Here is a 15,671-nt window from a genome sequence, read left to right on the forward strand (position 1 = left end):
TTAACCGAAATTTATGGCAAGTAAATATATTTTTGATCAATATCTAGCAGTTACAATATCTTCTAATTCAGATTCAAATCTTTTTGATCAATATATAGCATTTACAATATCTCCTAAGTGATAAAAACTACACGAGAATCAAAGCTTAAAACAAAATTTTCCTCATCTTCTAATTTCTATGTCATATAATGTGACATCAAACTTCTCCGTGAGTCCAGCACTCCATCTTTCCGGTGAAGATGTTGAACCTCTCCGCTAAAGAACATAGCTGTCGGCATCTCAAAGATTTGTTTTTCTAATGTGTTCCATGTGATGATGATGTAGAGTTCTTGTACTGGTGCTTTACGGAGGAGACATGTTCTTCTAGCAAAGATTGGGAGAAAATCCAACCAGAGCATCTTTCTTTCATGGTAGTCGCCGGTGCAGCACAGGTTAAATCTGTTTCCTCGAGGCGGATGGCTGTTTTGGTGAAGGAGAGTGATTAGGGATGGTGGCTTTGTTGAGAGGCGTAGTTTCTTGACCGTGGAGCAGTGGTTGTTATGGCTGGGCTTGAGATTCTGGCCGGAGTTAAGATTCTGACCGGAGTTAAGATTCTGCCCGCTTGAGTTGCCGTAATCTCTTTTATTATCCTCTCTAATTTTTTTTATTAAGTAATTTTGTTGTTTTGGTCAACTATTGTAATTTAATTAATATTCTTCTAATTGTAATTTGTACCACAATTTCTTCAGTTATTTTAATTTGGAAGAAAAATATTCTATTTTATTTTTAATTATTAATGTAAATAACTCGATTATCAAAATTAATTATAAAAATTGAAATTAATTTTAACATCAATTAAACCGGCATTAATTTTAAATAATTGATAGAAATATTTAACATAATTTATTGTAACCGGTGCAAACTTTAGATCATTTTTTGTAACTGATGTATATTAACATCATTTTAGAAAATCGATGTAAATACTTTGTATATTAACATCAGTTTCAAATAAACCGATGTAAATTATTTGCATCAACAAAATGTAAATCATTTGTTAAAGTGATATAAATTATTTTTACATCATTTAAAACTGATATAAATATATAAAATAAATGATGTTAAATAGTTATTTTTTTTTATAGTGAGCATGATATTTAGGATGCTTACTGGCCTTGTTTCATCGCCAAAAGCAGTTGGATATGGAATCAATGGGCTCAAGCTTCTTGTTGGGACAGGGACTCTTAGTTACAATGACACAAGTCCTTTCATGTCTGAAATGTGGGCAGCAGTTAACTCTCTGGTTGAGACTCAGAAGATCCTCTTGTTGTCACTCTTTGTTGTGAAACATGGAGTTGGCCCGCTCATCACAGATCTGAACGCCATGAGAGGCACAAACTTCAAATCCGTATTGGTGAATTGGATTCCAGATTTGAAACTTATCAAGGGAGAATATGATGTGAAGCTCGCTGTGGTTGCTGGGACAAGAGTGATTTGTGATCCTCGTGCATTTGAACATGAGTCGTCCCATGAAAGATGGGGTTCGTTTGTGGAAAACATCTTGGTCCTTCTCATCAAGAAGCAGAAGAAAGGAGATTCAGAGGATCTTATTCTAGAGGTTGAGGATCCCAAGCTTTTTTTGGTAACCTCCTTATCTAAACTGACAGAGGATCATCCAGGGAAATACCTTGACATGTTTGCTAAACATGTTAATCAAGGATTAGTGGCTGAGTTACAGAAATGGTGCGATGCTTACAATGTCAATGTGGAATTGCCTCCAGTGTAATTTAATTTCCTTTGAGATGTAAAAAACATATACTACATACAATTATCTCACAAATCACACAACTTAAGAAAGTAGTTGATGAATAAGATCTTGAATATGTCATAAAGGAAGTTAGAAAATTCATTTGGAACTATATTTTGGAAGATGTAGGTTATAAAGTTATCATAACGATTGGTAAAACCTATCATACTCAAAAACTTCATCTTGAACAAACATGAGGATTTTGCCTTTGAAAAATCAGTCATAGTGAATTTTTGAAAAAGAACATTAGCAGGAAATGAAAAAACACAAAGATACAAAAAAAATTCCAAAAAACATTGATTAGTAATTACCGGTTCAACACGAGAAATTAATCCATCATAGAACGGCAAGCCAAAGCTTTCTGAACAAAGGAATTGATAAAGGTATGTAAAATCAAAATAATGGGAGAATTATGATTAGTAAAAATAACAAAAAGGGTGACAACAAAAGAAAATAAAAGATATGCATTTACATGAATATCTCGAGACATGTTCTTCTTTCTTAGGAAGTCATGTAATGTTCTGAAACTCATTCAGATCATTCAGATCATTCAGATCATCTGAATGGAAAATACAAATCTTAGTATAAAAAAAGAATTACAAAAAAAAAACTCTTTTAAATGCTAAATAAAATCAAAAAGTCGAATATGGTTGCATACAGATGAACGAGTTGACAATATATGAGTTGAACAAATAGGGTTGTTCAACCCAAAATAGTAGATGAGAGAGTTCAACTAAATTCCTTTATAATTTTTTCATTTTTTCAATTTTTTTGGTTGAATGGGTTGAATAATTTTGCTAACCTCTTCAACTTAAATGGTGAAAATTGGCTAAATAGTTGTTTCAACTTCTTCAATTGTGCAACTATTTTCACCCAAAGTGCATCAACAAACTATAGAGTCTGGTTGATTTGTGTACTAAAGAACAAATAAAAATGGTAATGTCACATATAAAAAATGAAGATGTTGAATCAAAATATATCAATCAATAAGTGAACAAATGGGTTATAAAGAGATCTCACAAGTAAAAAAGACATTGATATATCAAGTAGACTAACAGTGTCAAGGAAATTAATCATTTTATTAGAATAGAACCCGTACTAGAGCACGTGTTGATATATTAATTTGTTTTTATGTTTATTTTAATTTTAAATTATTATAACATATATGTTTTGTTTTATTGGTTTTAAAAGTATTTATTATTGTTTTTTTTTTTGGAAAAAAATAATAATATTATTTATACTTAATTTGTCATATTTGGAAGGTAAGTTCTTTTTCGACATCTAAAAGTTTTGTTACATCATATCATATGCAGAATCTGGCTTATAGAAATTTCATCTATTTTGTAAGATCTATATTGTTAATTTTTTATCATATGAGTGTACTAACGATTTTTTATATGATTTGGTAGTATGCGTGGGAGCAAGCTGAGTTTGACAATTTAAGTCGCAAGACAAGGATCAGTCTGCACTACCACCTTCAAAAGCAGAACAGGAAGATACGCCATGCTTTTTCATATAGCTGGAGACTGTAAGTGTCTTGTAATCTGCTTCTGTATCCATTCTATTCCCAAAAGTGGGACAGTCATTACCAACAATCTCTTACTAGAAAATCTCACTGTAACCAACAAGAAAACATATTTATATACTTAGTCGTATTGCTTTGCATTTTAGATAACTTGATTAGCATAGGATGATGATTCATCTGCCACCCGTGGCTTTTGGTTACTTTTGTCGGTTGGGTGAGGTATGTTGGATATGGGCTTTGCCCCTAACATTTACAGAAGCCCAAACAGAAGATATTAGGAGGTTTTGGGCCTGAAGTCTTGGATCTGGCACATCAGATCGCAGGGGTAAAATCGTCATTTTACGAAGAGACAGAAGAAACCCTAGGTCAAGGTCCCACTATAAATACCTGATGTCATTGTCAAGTCAGATGATCCACTTTTTGGGCAATTAGAGAGAGAAGAACTATTATTTTCGTATTAACTGCGCTAAGCTCTTTAATTGTCATTTTCTGTAAACCCTTCTTGAATTCTACGTTAAATAAAAGAACATGATCCGATTTATTCCCACTAAGATTCGTATTATATTAATATCGTCGATTTCGTACATCAACAAGGTAGATATTCTGTAGTGCAGTCACTATGGATGAAAACTCAAACAAGCATGTGCTCGAATGTAGCTGATATCTAAATTCTCATGTTTGTGAGTTTATTATTGCGTTGGTGGATTAAATAGCAGCGATATCTAATGTTATATTCATGGCAAGACAATATCTCTGCTTTCCTTATCGTCTATGAATTGGTTGGTACTTGCAATACTGAAATTTATTTCTGACATGGACTGGTTTATTCAATAATCAGTAAGAAGTTGAGATTAAAATTTTTTACATGTGATCGTTGTTGAAGCAGTCAGAATAATTCTCTATGATTCCCATGATTCCAAGATTCTAATTATTCATTTGTATTTTACTACTTAGTGTACTCTATATTATCTTTTGGTAGTGTTCTCGAACACGATTGAATAAGTCATATGAGGATCCGAGGGGCCTATATGCTAACTTGCCAGAAATCCGAATGAATGATGAGTTAAGGTCAGATAGACACCAGTCACACCACGTGACTTGTGGATAAACCATAAGACAGTCGTATACAAAATTGTGAACATAACCCTAACCCTAATACAAGAGTCAAAGAGAAGCAAGTCTTAAGAAAAATTTATTAAAAATCGAAAGGTGGTGTCTAGAACAAATCATGGCTTTGAACAATGGTAAACAACTTATTTACAACAAAAAAGGATCAAGGAAAAATGGAAAATGATGATACCAATTAATGAGACTATAGGTAAGGCATGTAACTTTGGGATTTGATGATTTGTGCGATCTAGTTTGATCGAGACTTATCAATGGTCCTAAGGTGATATTGGTGTGACCAAATCGGGACATTAAGCCATTGGAGATTATGATATTTATAAAAAAAGAGCCGTTGACCTTTAACTCTGTGTGAGAAAGAGGAGGAGGAGGCTTAATCGTTGACTTGATTGGTTCATTGTTATCATACGATGAGTGGTTGATCTTGACTGGTTTAGAAAAACAATGCAATTTTTGGCTTTGTGAACCAAACAATATCCCTTGTCTTAAATATTGAACCGGTTAGCAAGATAAGGTAAATTTAAGAGCCGGTTATCTCTAACCCATGACTATTGTGTGGGTTGGTCTAGCTTGATTGTGGACCGAAGTGACATCAACCAAATGCTAAATTGCTTCCATCAAAAGATGACTTTTAAATTGCTTCCAAGGAAATAAATTTGGAATTTTGATTGGGTTGTTTAATCAAATGAACAAACACTCCTTTTTTTTTCTAAAATTCCAAAATTAATCACATTCATCGTATTACACAACGTCATAACAATCCATTGAATCGAATAACTGAACGTCAAGGCCTACTCCAATTCATATCTTTTTTAGGATTATTATCCCTTATAAAAGAAACCCTTTGATCGGTCCAACTGAACTATCTTGGTAGATTCCAAAATGACATTTTAAATTTCGTGGAAGTTGTAACATAAATTTATTATATACACTGCTGCTAAAATACCAAGAATATTATAGGAGCTTCTGGAATCTTCATCGCCACGAAGCCCCAAAAGCCAATTTCACTATTTTGATTTTCCACAAAATTTTCTCCCATTTCCAAAACTTTTTTTTTTTTTAATAATCGATTGCTTCGTCGTTAGTTTTTTCCCATCTCCTCTCCTCATTTTCATCTCTTTTTTATTCCTTTCTGCTTTTAAAAAATACATACACAAAGAGAGAGTCTCCATCGGATCCGTCTTCTTCTCCTCCAAACCGATCTAATCATCATCTTCTTGTTTCTTCCAGGTATCCTTGATTTTTTTCTTTTTCGAATTATATGATTTTGATTAGATTCATTAGACCATAGATCTATTCAAATTCTGATCATCGATTGATCCGTTGATTTTTTTTGTAGAAATCTCGCCGTTGATTGTTGTTATGGCGGAGGAACACAGACTACAAGAGCCAAAACTATGCGCTAACAATTGTGGTTTCTTCGGAAGCACCGCTACGCAAAACCTTTGCTCCAAATGTTTTCGAGATCTACAGCATCAACAACAAAACTCCTCCACCGCTAAACACGCTCTTAATCAATCCCTAGCCGCCGCCGCCGCTTCCGCCGTTTCTTCTCCCGACGGTGGTGCTGCTGCGTCGTCCTCTGTATCGCCACCGCTACCTCCAGCTGATTCGAAAGAAGTTGTCAAAACGAATTTGGGGAAACGAGCGGCGGCTGAGAAGGAGGAGGAGGAAGGGCCGCCGCAAGATCCGAAGCGTTGTTTGACTTGTAGGCGGCGAGTTGGAATAACGGGGTTTCGTTGTAGGTGTGGTTTTGTTTTCTGCGGGACGCATAGGTACGCGGAGCAGCATGAATGCTCCTTTGATTTCAAGCGGATGGGGAAAGATAAGATCGCTAAGGCGAATCCGATTGTGAAAGCTGATAAGCTCGAGAAGATTTGAGATGTTGTTGTTGTTGTTGTTGTTGTTATTGCTTGGTTTGTGAGTTTGGATGAATGAAACACATACACATGAATGAACCAGAGAGAGCAAGAAACATGCTAATGTAAATTTTAATCTTTATCATTTTAAGCTTATTTGATTTCTTCAGTTTGGTCTCAGATTTGCTTTGTCCAAGTGTTCGTTTAGCATTATTGATTTGATTGTTCTGTTTGATGATCATGTAGAATGTGAAACGTGTAGAATTGGGTTTGGTTCGTCATGGGTTTGGCTACTCTTGTCTTGTCTGCCAAGTTTATGGTCGGCTGCAGCAAAATATTGGGGGTGACTTTGTGTTCTTTTTTTCCCAACCCTCACAGAGAGGTTTGGAACTAAATCGAGATATGAGATGATGGAACTTGTGGTTCTAACTCACGTTGACGCACTATTTTGATATAGCATCTTACAAAATAATGATCAGTTAAAATATACAGATTGGGATGAAATGATGTGGTACTGGTCTTATGTTTCGATTCAGTCCAACCTTGTTTGTTACTTATAACAATTCCTCTGTACCCTATTCTTAATGTAAAATGCATCCTGAAAATAACTGAGGAGACCTTACAAAATAATAAAGAAAAATTTGTACTATGTTAGGTTACGAGCTTAAAGATTTAAGTATTTCTTGAACCCTTTACAAACCAAGATTTTAAGTCGTTTGATTTGAAAACAGAGAAACCGCTAGTGTCAAAATAGAAACCAAGAAATTAAGATAGAAAAGTTATTCAAACAGAAAACATATACTGTATAACCAGAGTAAATAAATAAATAAAAATTAACATATTGTTTTTAGGGCATTAATCACAAAGTTTGACGTGGTTCTTCTTCTTCCAAGTCTTCTTCATCATGCAACTCGAACCCTCATAAGCCTAAAATTGCCCGAATCATCAATTTATTCATCGGCAAGTTAGAGACATTATTTATGGCGGAACCACCAAAGCATAGGGTTTTAATGGTTTTTGATTTCTTCTTTCCAAATTTTGGTGGTGTCGAGAATCACAACTTATCTCTCTCAATACTTGTTAATGCTCGGTCATGTAGATAAATCAAATTCTCAAAAACCTTTTATGCTACTTAATTAGATATGATGTTACTGAAAATTAAAATACAAGTTTGAGCATTTATCATCGGTAGCTATAATCAAGTAATGTAGCGTAATGTGACAGAGCTTGGGCCAAATTTGTTCTTTTCTTGGGTACTGTTCCTTTTTAAAAAAATCTAAACTCCAAAGGACTATAATATCCAAAGAAAATCGAAAGGTATTTTCAATCGAATTCACAAAAAAAAAAAAAAAACAAATTGTTTAACGTTTGAATCTCCAATTTACATGCTAAAAACATTAAACTGGAACATATTTGTATATTGAAATAGGAGAAAATCGCTTAGGTACGGGTTATGTATAGGCGGAATACAGTGCAAGATGCATCAATTGGTGCAAACTGCACCAGGAATTTGTATTTCCTCACTTTGATATTGTACTTGTAGTTACCCATAAAGACAAAACCACCGGTCACCTAAATCACTTTGTTTGCTTCATCTCTAGACCATAATTTCATAATATTGCTCATATGATAGCAGAATAGGTTTCTTTAAATCTGATTTCTATTACTTACAGAAGAATGTTATTGCAACTGCACAAAACCCCAAAAGATAGCTAAACTGAAGATTTCAACAAGCCTGGTAAGAATTTTTGTATTATTTTTCGAAATTTACCATTACACCTATATAGTAAGAAACATCCATCATTATGAATATATATAGATCATGAGATTATAAGCCAAGTTTATTCAGATCACAAACAGTTCATAATAAATACGATAGAGAAAGCTGTTTCCCGTAACTAAAATATAGAATGCCCTGGAACAACACACATTGTCCAGCCAGAATTAGTTACGGCAGTGGTGGAAGTCATTTAACGGCGTCTAGCGGCGGTCTCACGCTGGCAGTTGAAGAAAACAGCCGCGACGGGGAGGCCGAGATCGTTCTCATGTGCAAACTCCCGAGTGTTGAACTGGTCTCTGTACGATGGCACAGACACCACACTTCCTCTACGGTTCTGCTTGAACAACAAATACACAAAGCGGTGGATACCTATGTTTGGCCTAGGCATCTCGTACCCGATCATCTCTTTTCCTGTTTTGTATTCTTATATTAAAATCTTTGCAACATATATAAAATATACATATATGAAATTTATTGTAGTATGTTATTTATATGTATAGGACGTACCAAATGACACATCAGTTGTCCCAGGGATATCGGTAACAATCCTGAAATTGATCATTGCAAGAAAATGTTATGTTTCTGTGTAAAATATCATGTCTCTTACTATTATTATTATTATTATTATTTTCCTTCTTTTGTAAATTTTTCTCTAATCGAAAATTGAAAAGAACAATTTTACCAGTGCAAGTGCTCTCTCAGATAAGGATCACTAGGTCCAGGAACATCAGGATCAGTCATGACCTGTTTGAAATATTCGATATATGTGAATACACGTGACTCATCCGATATACATAGATTAACATATATAACACGTATGTATCTGACACAAACTAGTTCGTTCTGCAAATCTTTTTGTATATAATATTAACTGCTTATGAAGATAATATAAATAATTAAAATCTCATATTTGTATGTACAGAAAGATTCAAATATTCATGAGATAAAGAGCGACAAGCGAAGAAAAAGTTATAAAACGGAAATTAAGAATCGCCTAGCTAAGCTATTTTCACCTTACCATAACTTCAAATTTTAGTTATTATATTTATGCATATGGTATATATATGATATAAATCATATACAATGAAAGCAATGCGTACCAAAGTGAAGAATGATCTCATGTCACCCCCATGAACTTCAACCTTAGGTTTGTTTGTAACAGCAGAAGGGAAAAGTTCATGGCCATTGTAGACTTGCTTGTCAGAGTTATAGGTCACTGTCATTTTCACTGCCTGCAAACAATTGTCCACAACGTCTCCGATCACTCTCCCAACCATAAGCGGGTCTGAGCTAATCCTGGCCATCTCGATTGCTTGGTTAAGAGTTTAGAAGAAGAAATAAAGAATTAATAGTATGGAAAAAAATTTAAGGAAATAGTGTTCTGAGTTTGATGAGACTGTGTGTGTGTTGGTGTGGGGAGAGACAAGCTTGGGCTTGCTTTAGGTCTGCTTTGGGGGATATGTTTGTGTTGATTTGATGAAGCATAAAGTGAGATGAGGATGTATTTATAGGATTTTAGAGAGGAAACTAAATGGCTGTAATGCATTTGATTTGATGTATAGATCCAAGGAATATATTTCTTTTTTTGTTAATATAGATGCTTCACACAGAAAAAAAAAAAAAAAAAAAAACAAGAAGACATTTTTTAATCTACGTTAAATCATCATACACCAAAAATAAAATAAAATTTACTTCTAGAGTAAGATATTTCTGAGCATTTAACTATATTTGCATTGGCCAAAATAAATTATTTTTTGCATAGCTAGGTTGATATATAAGTTACGTTATATATTTTTTTTTCGTACGTAATGATTCGTCAATATAAAGAAGAACTATATATATATTAGGTGGTAAGGAGTATGCTCAGTAAAAGTACCATCACTGAAGTCGTCATTGTGAATCTGATATTATTTTTGTTATATCTGTTCAAGGAAAACTCTTTCTGAAATGAAATATAAAATATTTCTGCCAAGTGGATAGATTAAATATGTATGTTGAAATAAGTACCTTTTATAATAAAATTTATGTTAGAATGAGAGAAGATTAAAAGAAGAGAAATGTAATACGGCAATGTTCTTCTCTAGCCATTATTTAAACAGAACGAATGCATTAACTTGGTGGCATCGGGAATTTAGCTTTTCCTTTTTTTATCTGAATTTTTAATTCTAGTACGTTAAGACTTATATGTTCTTTTTTTTTTTCTTTTGTTTCTTGACGTTATAATATACATTTACATTATTTAAAAAATGCATCGCCATACGCCGTAGAAGTAGGAGTATCTCTCTAGAGGAAAATAAAGATTGTTTCGTGTTTTCTAATTTCAATAGGTGTCCTTCGGGAAGATTAGTTGTATTTTTCCGACGGATTCCCCATGAATAGGCTATATCCATCAAATTATCAGTAAATTCAAAATCATATAATGACGAATCTATATATTTTAATATTTTCGATAACGGTTACAAACTAACTCTTATTCATCGAAAAATATTGAGGGCTCTCGATCCGTTGAAAAAAAACATTGGAAATGACTGTGTTTTCTTGTAGTGAATTTCTACTACTAGCCAAAGGATGATGAAAACTTAAATATTTCATGTTAAAACCAAACCACTATACAAAAATATATGTATATATATATATATGCATTGCTATAATGAAAACATGCCCATGTAACTATGGATCACATTATATTTAACAAAAAAAAATGAATGCAATGGATCACCAACGTATAAATAGCAATTCATCGATTTCTTTTCGATGACTATAACTTGATGATAATATTTTTATATATCAAAGAGGATAATATATATTCTCATTTTCATAATTTCTTTAACAAAAAAAAAAAACTATTTCCATCATTTTAAGTTGTTGTGCATACTGTATATGGTAATTATATCTTTAGATGGACCAAGAGTACTTGATTTTTTTGGGTAAAGGACAAAGAGTACTTGATTGCATGAAAATGGTGAAGATGATATAAACATATATTGTATTTTTTACTTGACCGGTTTAACATAGTTCATTAGTACTATTCATCTGATATACTATTCCGATTAATTTTTTTTTGAATGAGATACACAAGTAATTCCGATTAACTACATAAGTAATTGTGTTATATACTTTAATTCTCTATGGAAATGGAACTTTCTTTTGTGTAAGGAAATTAGGAAATCATTATGTGTCGATTGATTGGTTTCTATGAGTTGCGGAAATGTCATATTTAGTTGTGGTAGATCTCGAAATGTTTTTCCTTTCTTATCATTTTTACCTTGTTATTTAACTATTCTATGTAGTTAACAAAAAATAAACACCAGTATTCAGCTTTACATAAGTCTCTTCGTAAGGAATTTGATATGAATTTTAAAGTATCCTTCTTTAGCACTACTGAGCGAATTTGTTCGTTTATTGTTTTTACTTTTTTTTAAACAAAGTCGAACCTATGAGTGGATGAGAAGTGGCAGATTTACCAATATGGTCCTTAAAATTCCTTAATTCTTTTTTGGACTGTATATATAGATGCATGCAATTTATTCAATTAACTTAGTCTTCAAAGAAATGTTCAAAAGAACAAAAATATGAGAACCTTTTTTTTATTCCAAGTGTCAGTGTCGACCATGAATCACAGCTTTGGCTGCTTAGTGTGTTTCTACTTTTTTCTACCCCTTAATTTAAATACTTTAACGAATAAAGAAAAAAAAACAGAAACTTCAAGTGTCATTATTCTGGTTGTAAAACTGAACGTCGCTTTTTCAATAGGAGTAATATGTTTCTAAAAAAGTATTGATATTGGAGTTTGAGGAAAAGAAATATATTCTCTGTTAGGTGTGTGGATGTATTGCAAAGAATATATCCCAAAACAACTAATGTCATTCTTTAAACTTACCATTTTTGGAAATTTTAATGTTGGCGACCCACAACCCCAATGCCTTTCCCACACATACAAAGGCTGACAAATTGTGAAAGGTCACTTCAACTTGGAAAAAAAAGATTCACTTCTTCTGTCACACCTCTTTATATATAATTTCTTTCCTTTTCCATAAAAAAAACTATGAAGTAGAAAAACAAGATCTGGGTTTCCTCTTATAGAAACCCTGGTTCCAATCTAACTGTCCTCAGATTACACGTTTCAAGTGTACTTTGCATGTGATCGTGATTATATTTTTAATATATTTTTTTCTTTACTTTAGCATATGCACCCACAACAATCTGTGAAACACTAACATAATATTTAAAAGCATAATATGTCAATATGTCATACACTGTCTTATTCGCATGCCTGTGAGCAAACATCGCTTCCCAGGTATATAGTGAAATCCAATTGAAAGCTCGTCAATAACATCGCTTAGAGCCATTAATTCGTAACTTAAGCTAACTATAGTTTAAGTACTTTTAAAAAATTACAATTTTTATTATTTCGTTTTTCAGTGTTTTGTATAAAAGACACATGCATGATTCATTAACAGTACGCTTTCACACATTAGTATAAATAACGCTTTAAGGCATTACTGACACGATTTCGCACCAACGTGATTTGTCGAGAGGATCACCGTCAACAAAAACCGAAATTTCTACAAATATTATATATGCACTTGTGGATATATAGGCCTTGAATGGAAGCCTCTTATTTGCGTAATTGATAAACAGATTTTGAAAAACACACTTCGTTTACCATTCAGTATTTTTATTATAAATTTGTGGTTTTGCAAAATAGAAAAAAATAGTGATGAGTGCGTTTTTGGGAAGACAGATAAGCTATGAACAGCTTTTTTGTTGTCGCCAACTTTTCAGTTTTCATTAATAATCTTTAAAATGTTTACATGGTGAATAGGAGCCCAATTACAAAACAAAAAACCCAATTAATCCAACTAACATAAACACAGAATAAAAGGAATGGATAAATAAAGGACACGTGTATAACACGTGTTTACATACAGGTTGAAGGGGAATTGACTATTGACTCCACTTTCACCACTTTTCCACCGACGCCGAAACTCCAACCACATCCATTTTTTCCGGCGAGTAAAAACACTTTGTCCACGATATGGATTTGTCAGATTTCAGCTTCTAACTCTGAAATTCATCATAATCTTTTTTGCAGATTTCTCTGAGTATGAAGAAACAAAGAGACTAGACTCTTCAGATTTGTTAAACTCTAGAAGTCTCGAGAAGGTGAGATGTCAGATCAGTCGCAAAACACGCTCTCCTAATCCGTTCTTCACCAGCCACTGAATTCCTTTCTTCGCAATTCACAAACCCTAGGAGAAACCGTCATCCATAGCCGATCTAATGGTCCCAATAAGGTATGAGGATTTACACCGCTCATGAATGGAAGTCAAACAATCCGCCGATCCAGAAGCTTTGTCCACTACTCGGCTTTGACCTCCTTAAACACAAAAAGATCTATCAGGTTCTGCAAAAAGAAGAGAAAACAAAAGAAACAGCCACTAAGGCTATAATAAACTCGCACTTAGGCGAGATATATAACCGGACTTAACCGGAAATAAAAAACTAACGATGAGTTTCGCCGGAAAATAAGAAATGAAAGCTTTCTCTCTCCGAAAGATTTAAGAGAGAGAAGAGAGAGAAAGCTTTTCCCCATATATGCTATGAACGGCTTTTAAAAGCCAAAACAAGTTTTATCTAGCGGTCGGAAATATTACGCAGTTGGTTATATATACTTTTAATTTTTAATTTTTGTTACTGTTAAAATATTATATATCTATTAATTTTCTTTCACTAATATATACTTCTATGATAGATATATAAGTTCTATTTAGTATTAGTATCTCTTTTCTACTCTCTTTCCTTTCATATCATTGTTATATATATTAAAATAATATTATATTTTAATAATTAGAGATATTAGGTTTTATACAGTTATGTTTACTTATGTTAGATATATTTTGTATAAAAAATCTATTTACAAAATCTATGAAAATATATTACAATTATACCTTATATTAAATCTATATATAAAAAATTATTAATACAAAATAAATTAAAATATATAATTATACTATTTATTAATAAATAATATGAAATCCGCACTGCAAATAGTTTTCACCAATCAAAAGTTATTTTGTACCACTTATTTTGCATTAACCGCACTTGTCCCGCAAATATATTTTCCCATACGTACCGCAGTGGAACCGTACCACACTAGCAAATTCTTTGTCTCGCACTACTAAATTTGTGGTTACCATTTGGACCCATATTGTTCATCTTTTTATTACTTACTGTTCTTGTATACGATATACATATATGTTCCATTCGACATGATATGATGACTAATCATCCATTGAAAAATGGTTAGAAGATGTAAATTTAACCCTTTTGAAGAGTTGGTGAATGCATATATTCACTACAAGAAAACATCGGTTTTACGATGGACGTATATATAGTGAATCCCTCGCAAATCGACAAAAGCGAGAGATTTGCAAAAAACGTCCGTTCCTCGCAAATCGGTCAACGTTGCAAATCCCTCGCAACTTTTGCGAAAAAAAATTTTCTCTCGCAAACTAATCACATATTGCGAGGAACTATTTGTATAGCAATTTCCTAGCAATTTTGGTATCTAGTAAATCCCTCGCAAATTTGCGATGCTTTTGCAATTAATTTTTCCGTCGCAAATAATAATAACGGTATAAAAAAATTAAAATTTTTATTTTGGTAATCTTAATTAGAATTAAACATTTACTTTTCATTTGCGATGCTTTTGCAATTATCTTGGTGAATGCATATATTATTTATGAACGCAATTAATAAATTTCACTATATATAAATCAATTAAAATATCTCCTCTCTAATTCAGTGATTACCCACTGAATTTAAACTAACTAAGAAAATGTTAAATGAGTAGGTTTAAGCGAGAATTCAAATTATATTATTAGCACTGGGCATCATGCTGTGTTTTTTACAAGACACAGAATGAGATTTAAAAAAAAAACAAACAAATCAGATAATATAGGTGGACCGTTTTCTAACAAAGAAACTTTTATATATTAGTAAGATCATTTTGTTTTACTGGCAAATGTAAGTAGATCATATATGCAGTTATATATTCATAGAAGACAATGAATTATAGAGGGCGTCGTTAGAAAATGACCCTCGTTAGAAAATGCACAATTAGGGTTACTTGCATTTTTCTTGGTGCGTACTTCTGGACACAACAATAACTGAATCATAGACTACATTTCGTCTTGAATTTCTCTTAAGTTCAGCCAGTGGTGCATGTATCTATAGGAGTATCGCTTTGTAGTGGAATTTGTGATGCTCAAAAACTGTATTGTGGACTTTAAGAGTGCTGTTGTAGTTGCTCGTACGGTCGTCCCTAAAATACTCACATCCTCATGATATTTTGGTCTATGCATGCAAATATATACCATCAAAATAATCACTAATTAAAACAATCACTTCCTTACAAGATTTTGGTCTATGCATGCAAATACCATCAACGATCGTGGGTTGCAACCCTCCGACCGTCCAACGTATGTCCCAATCAACTTTGTTTGAGACCACCCACTCATTTTGTATGTAATGTTGTAAAGAGACTCCGTTTGAGACTTTTGTGTACATGTACATTTCCAAGTCTCTTTAGTACTC

The 15,671-nt window shown here is 32.9% G+C and overlaps 2 protein-coding genes across 3 annotated transcripts; one reads left to right on the forward strand and one right to left on the reverse strand.

Annotated features, from left to right (window-relative positions):
* The first annotated feature begins 5,249 nt into the window (after positions 1 to 5,249).
* On the forward strand, positions 5,250 to 6,573 carry LOC104786973 (zinc finger A20 and AN1 domain-containing stress-associated protein 3). 2 transcript variants are annotated; one of them, XR_002038129.2, is made up of 3 exons: positions 5,250 to 5,663; positions 5,773 to 6,417; positions 6,539 to 6,573. XR_002038129.2 is itself a non-coding variant. In XM_010512457.3 (2 exons), exon 2 carries the CDS (start codon positions 5,796 to 5,798, stop codon positions 6,312 to 6,314), a length of 519 nt encoding a protein of 172 aa, XP_010510759.1. In that variant the 5' UTR covers positions 5,250 to 5,663; positions 5,773 to 5,795; the 3' UTR covers positions 6,315 to 6,461. The 2 variants fall into 2 exon arrangements, 1 of the variants encoding a protein (XP_010510759.1); XM_010512457.3 differs by lacking the exon at positions 6,539 to 6,573 and having other exon boundaries at positions 5,773 to 6,461.
* A 1,451-nt stretch (positions 6,574 to 8,024) lies between these two features.
* On the reverse strand, positions 8,025 to 9,697 carry LOC104786974 (protein CENTRORADIALIS-like). Its single transcript, XM_010512459.3, has 4 exons — positions 9,173 to 9,697; positions 8,755 to 8,816; positions 8,580 to 8,620; positions 8,025 to 8,483 (listed from the first exon to the last, which is right to left on the reverse strand). The coding sequence occupies exons 1-4, from the start codon at positions 9,374 to 9,376 to the stop codon at positions 8,263 to 8,265; spliced, it is 528 nt and encodes a 175-aa protein (XP_010510761.1). The 5' UTR covers positions 9,377 to 9,697; the 3' UTR covers positions 8,025 to 8,262.
* Between the last annotated feature and the right edge of the window lie 5,974 nt (positions 9,698 to 15,671).

The sequence above is a fragment of the Camelina sativa genome, chromosome 5 (genome assembly GCF_030686135.1).
Source record: "Camelina sativa cultivar CO46 ecotype springtype chromosome 5, ASM3068613v1".
Taxonomy (NCBI): domain Eukaryota; kingdom Viridiplantae; phylum Streptophyta; class Magnoliopsida; order Brassicales; family Brassicaceae; genus Camelina; species Camelina sativa.

Excerpts from the sequence above, each read along its gene's own strand:
- LOC104786973 (XM_010512457.3), top strand. The coding sequence starts at position 5,796 with ATGGCGGAGGAACACAGACTACAAGAGCCAAAACTATGCGCTAACAAT.
- LOC104786974 (XM_010512459.3), bottom strand. The coding sequence starts at position 9,376 with ATGGCCAGGATTAGCTCAGACCCGCTTATGGTTGGGAGAGTGATCGGA. Across the intron at positions 8,817-9,172 it reads TGAGATCATTCTTCACTTTG|GTCATGACTGATCCTGATGT; the intron begins GTACGCATTGCT and ends TATTTCAAACAG. Across the intron at positions 8,621-8,754 it reads CTGAGAGAGCACTTGCACTG|GATTGTTACCGATATCCCTG; the intron begins GTAAAATTGTTC and ends GATCAATTTCAG.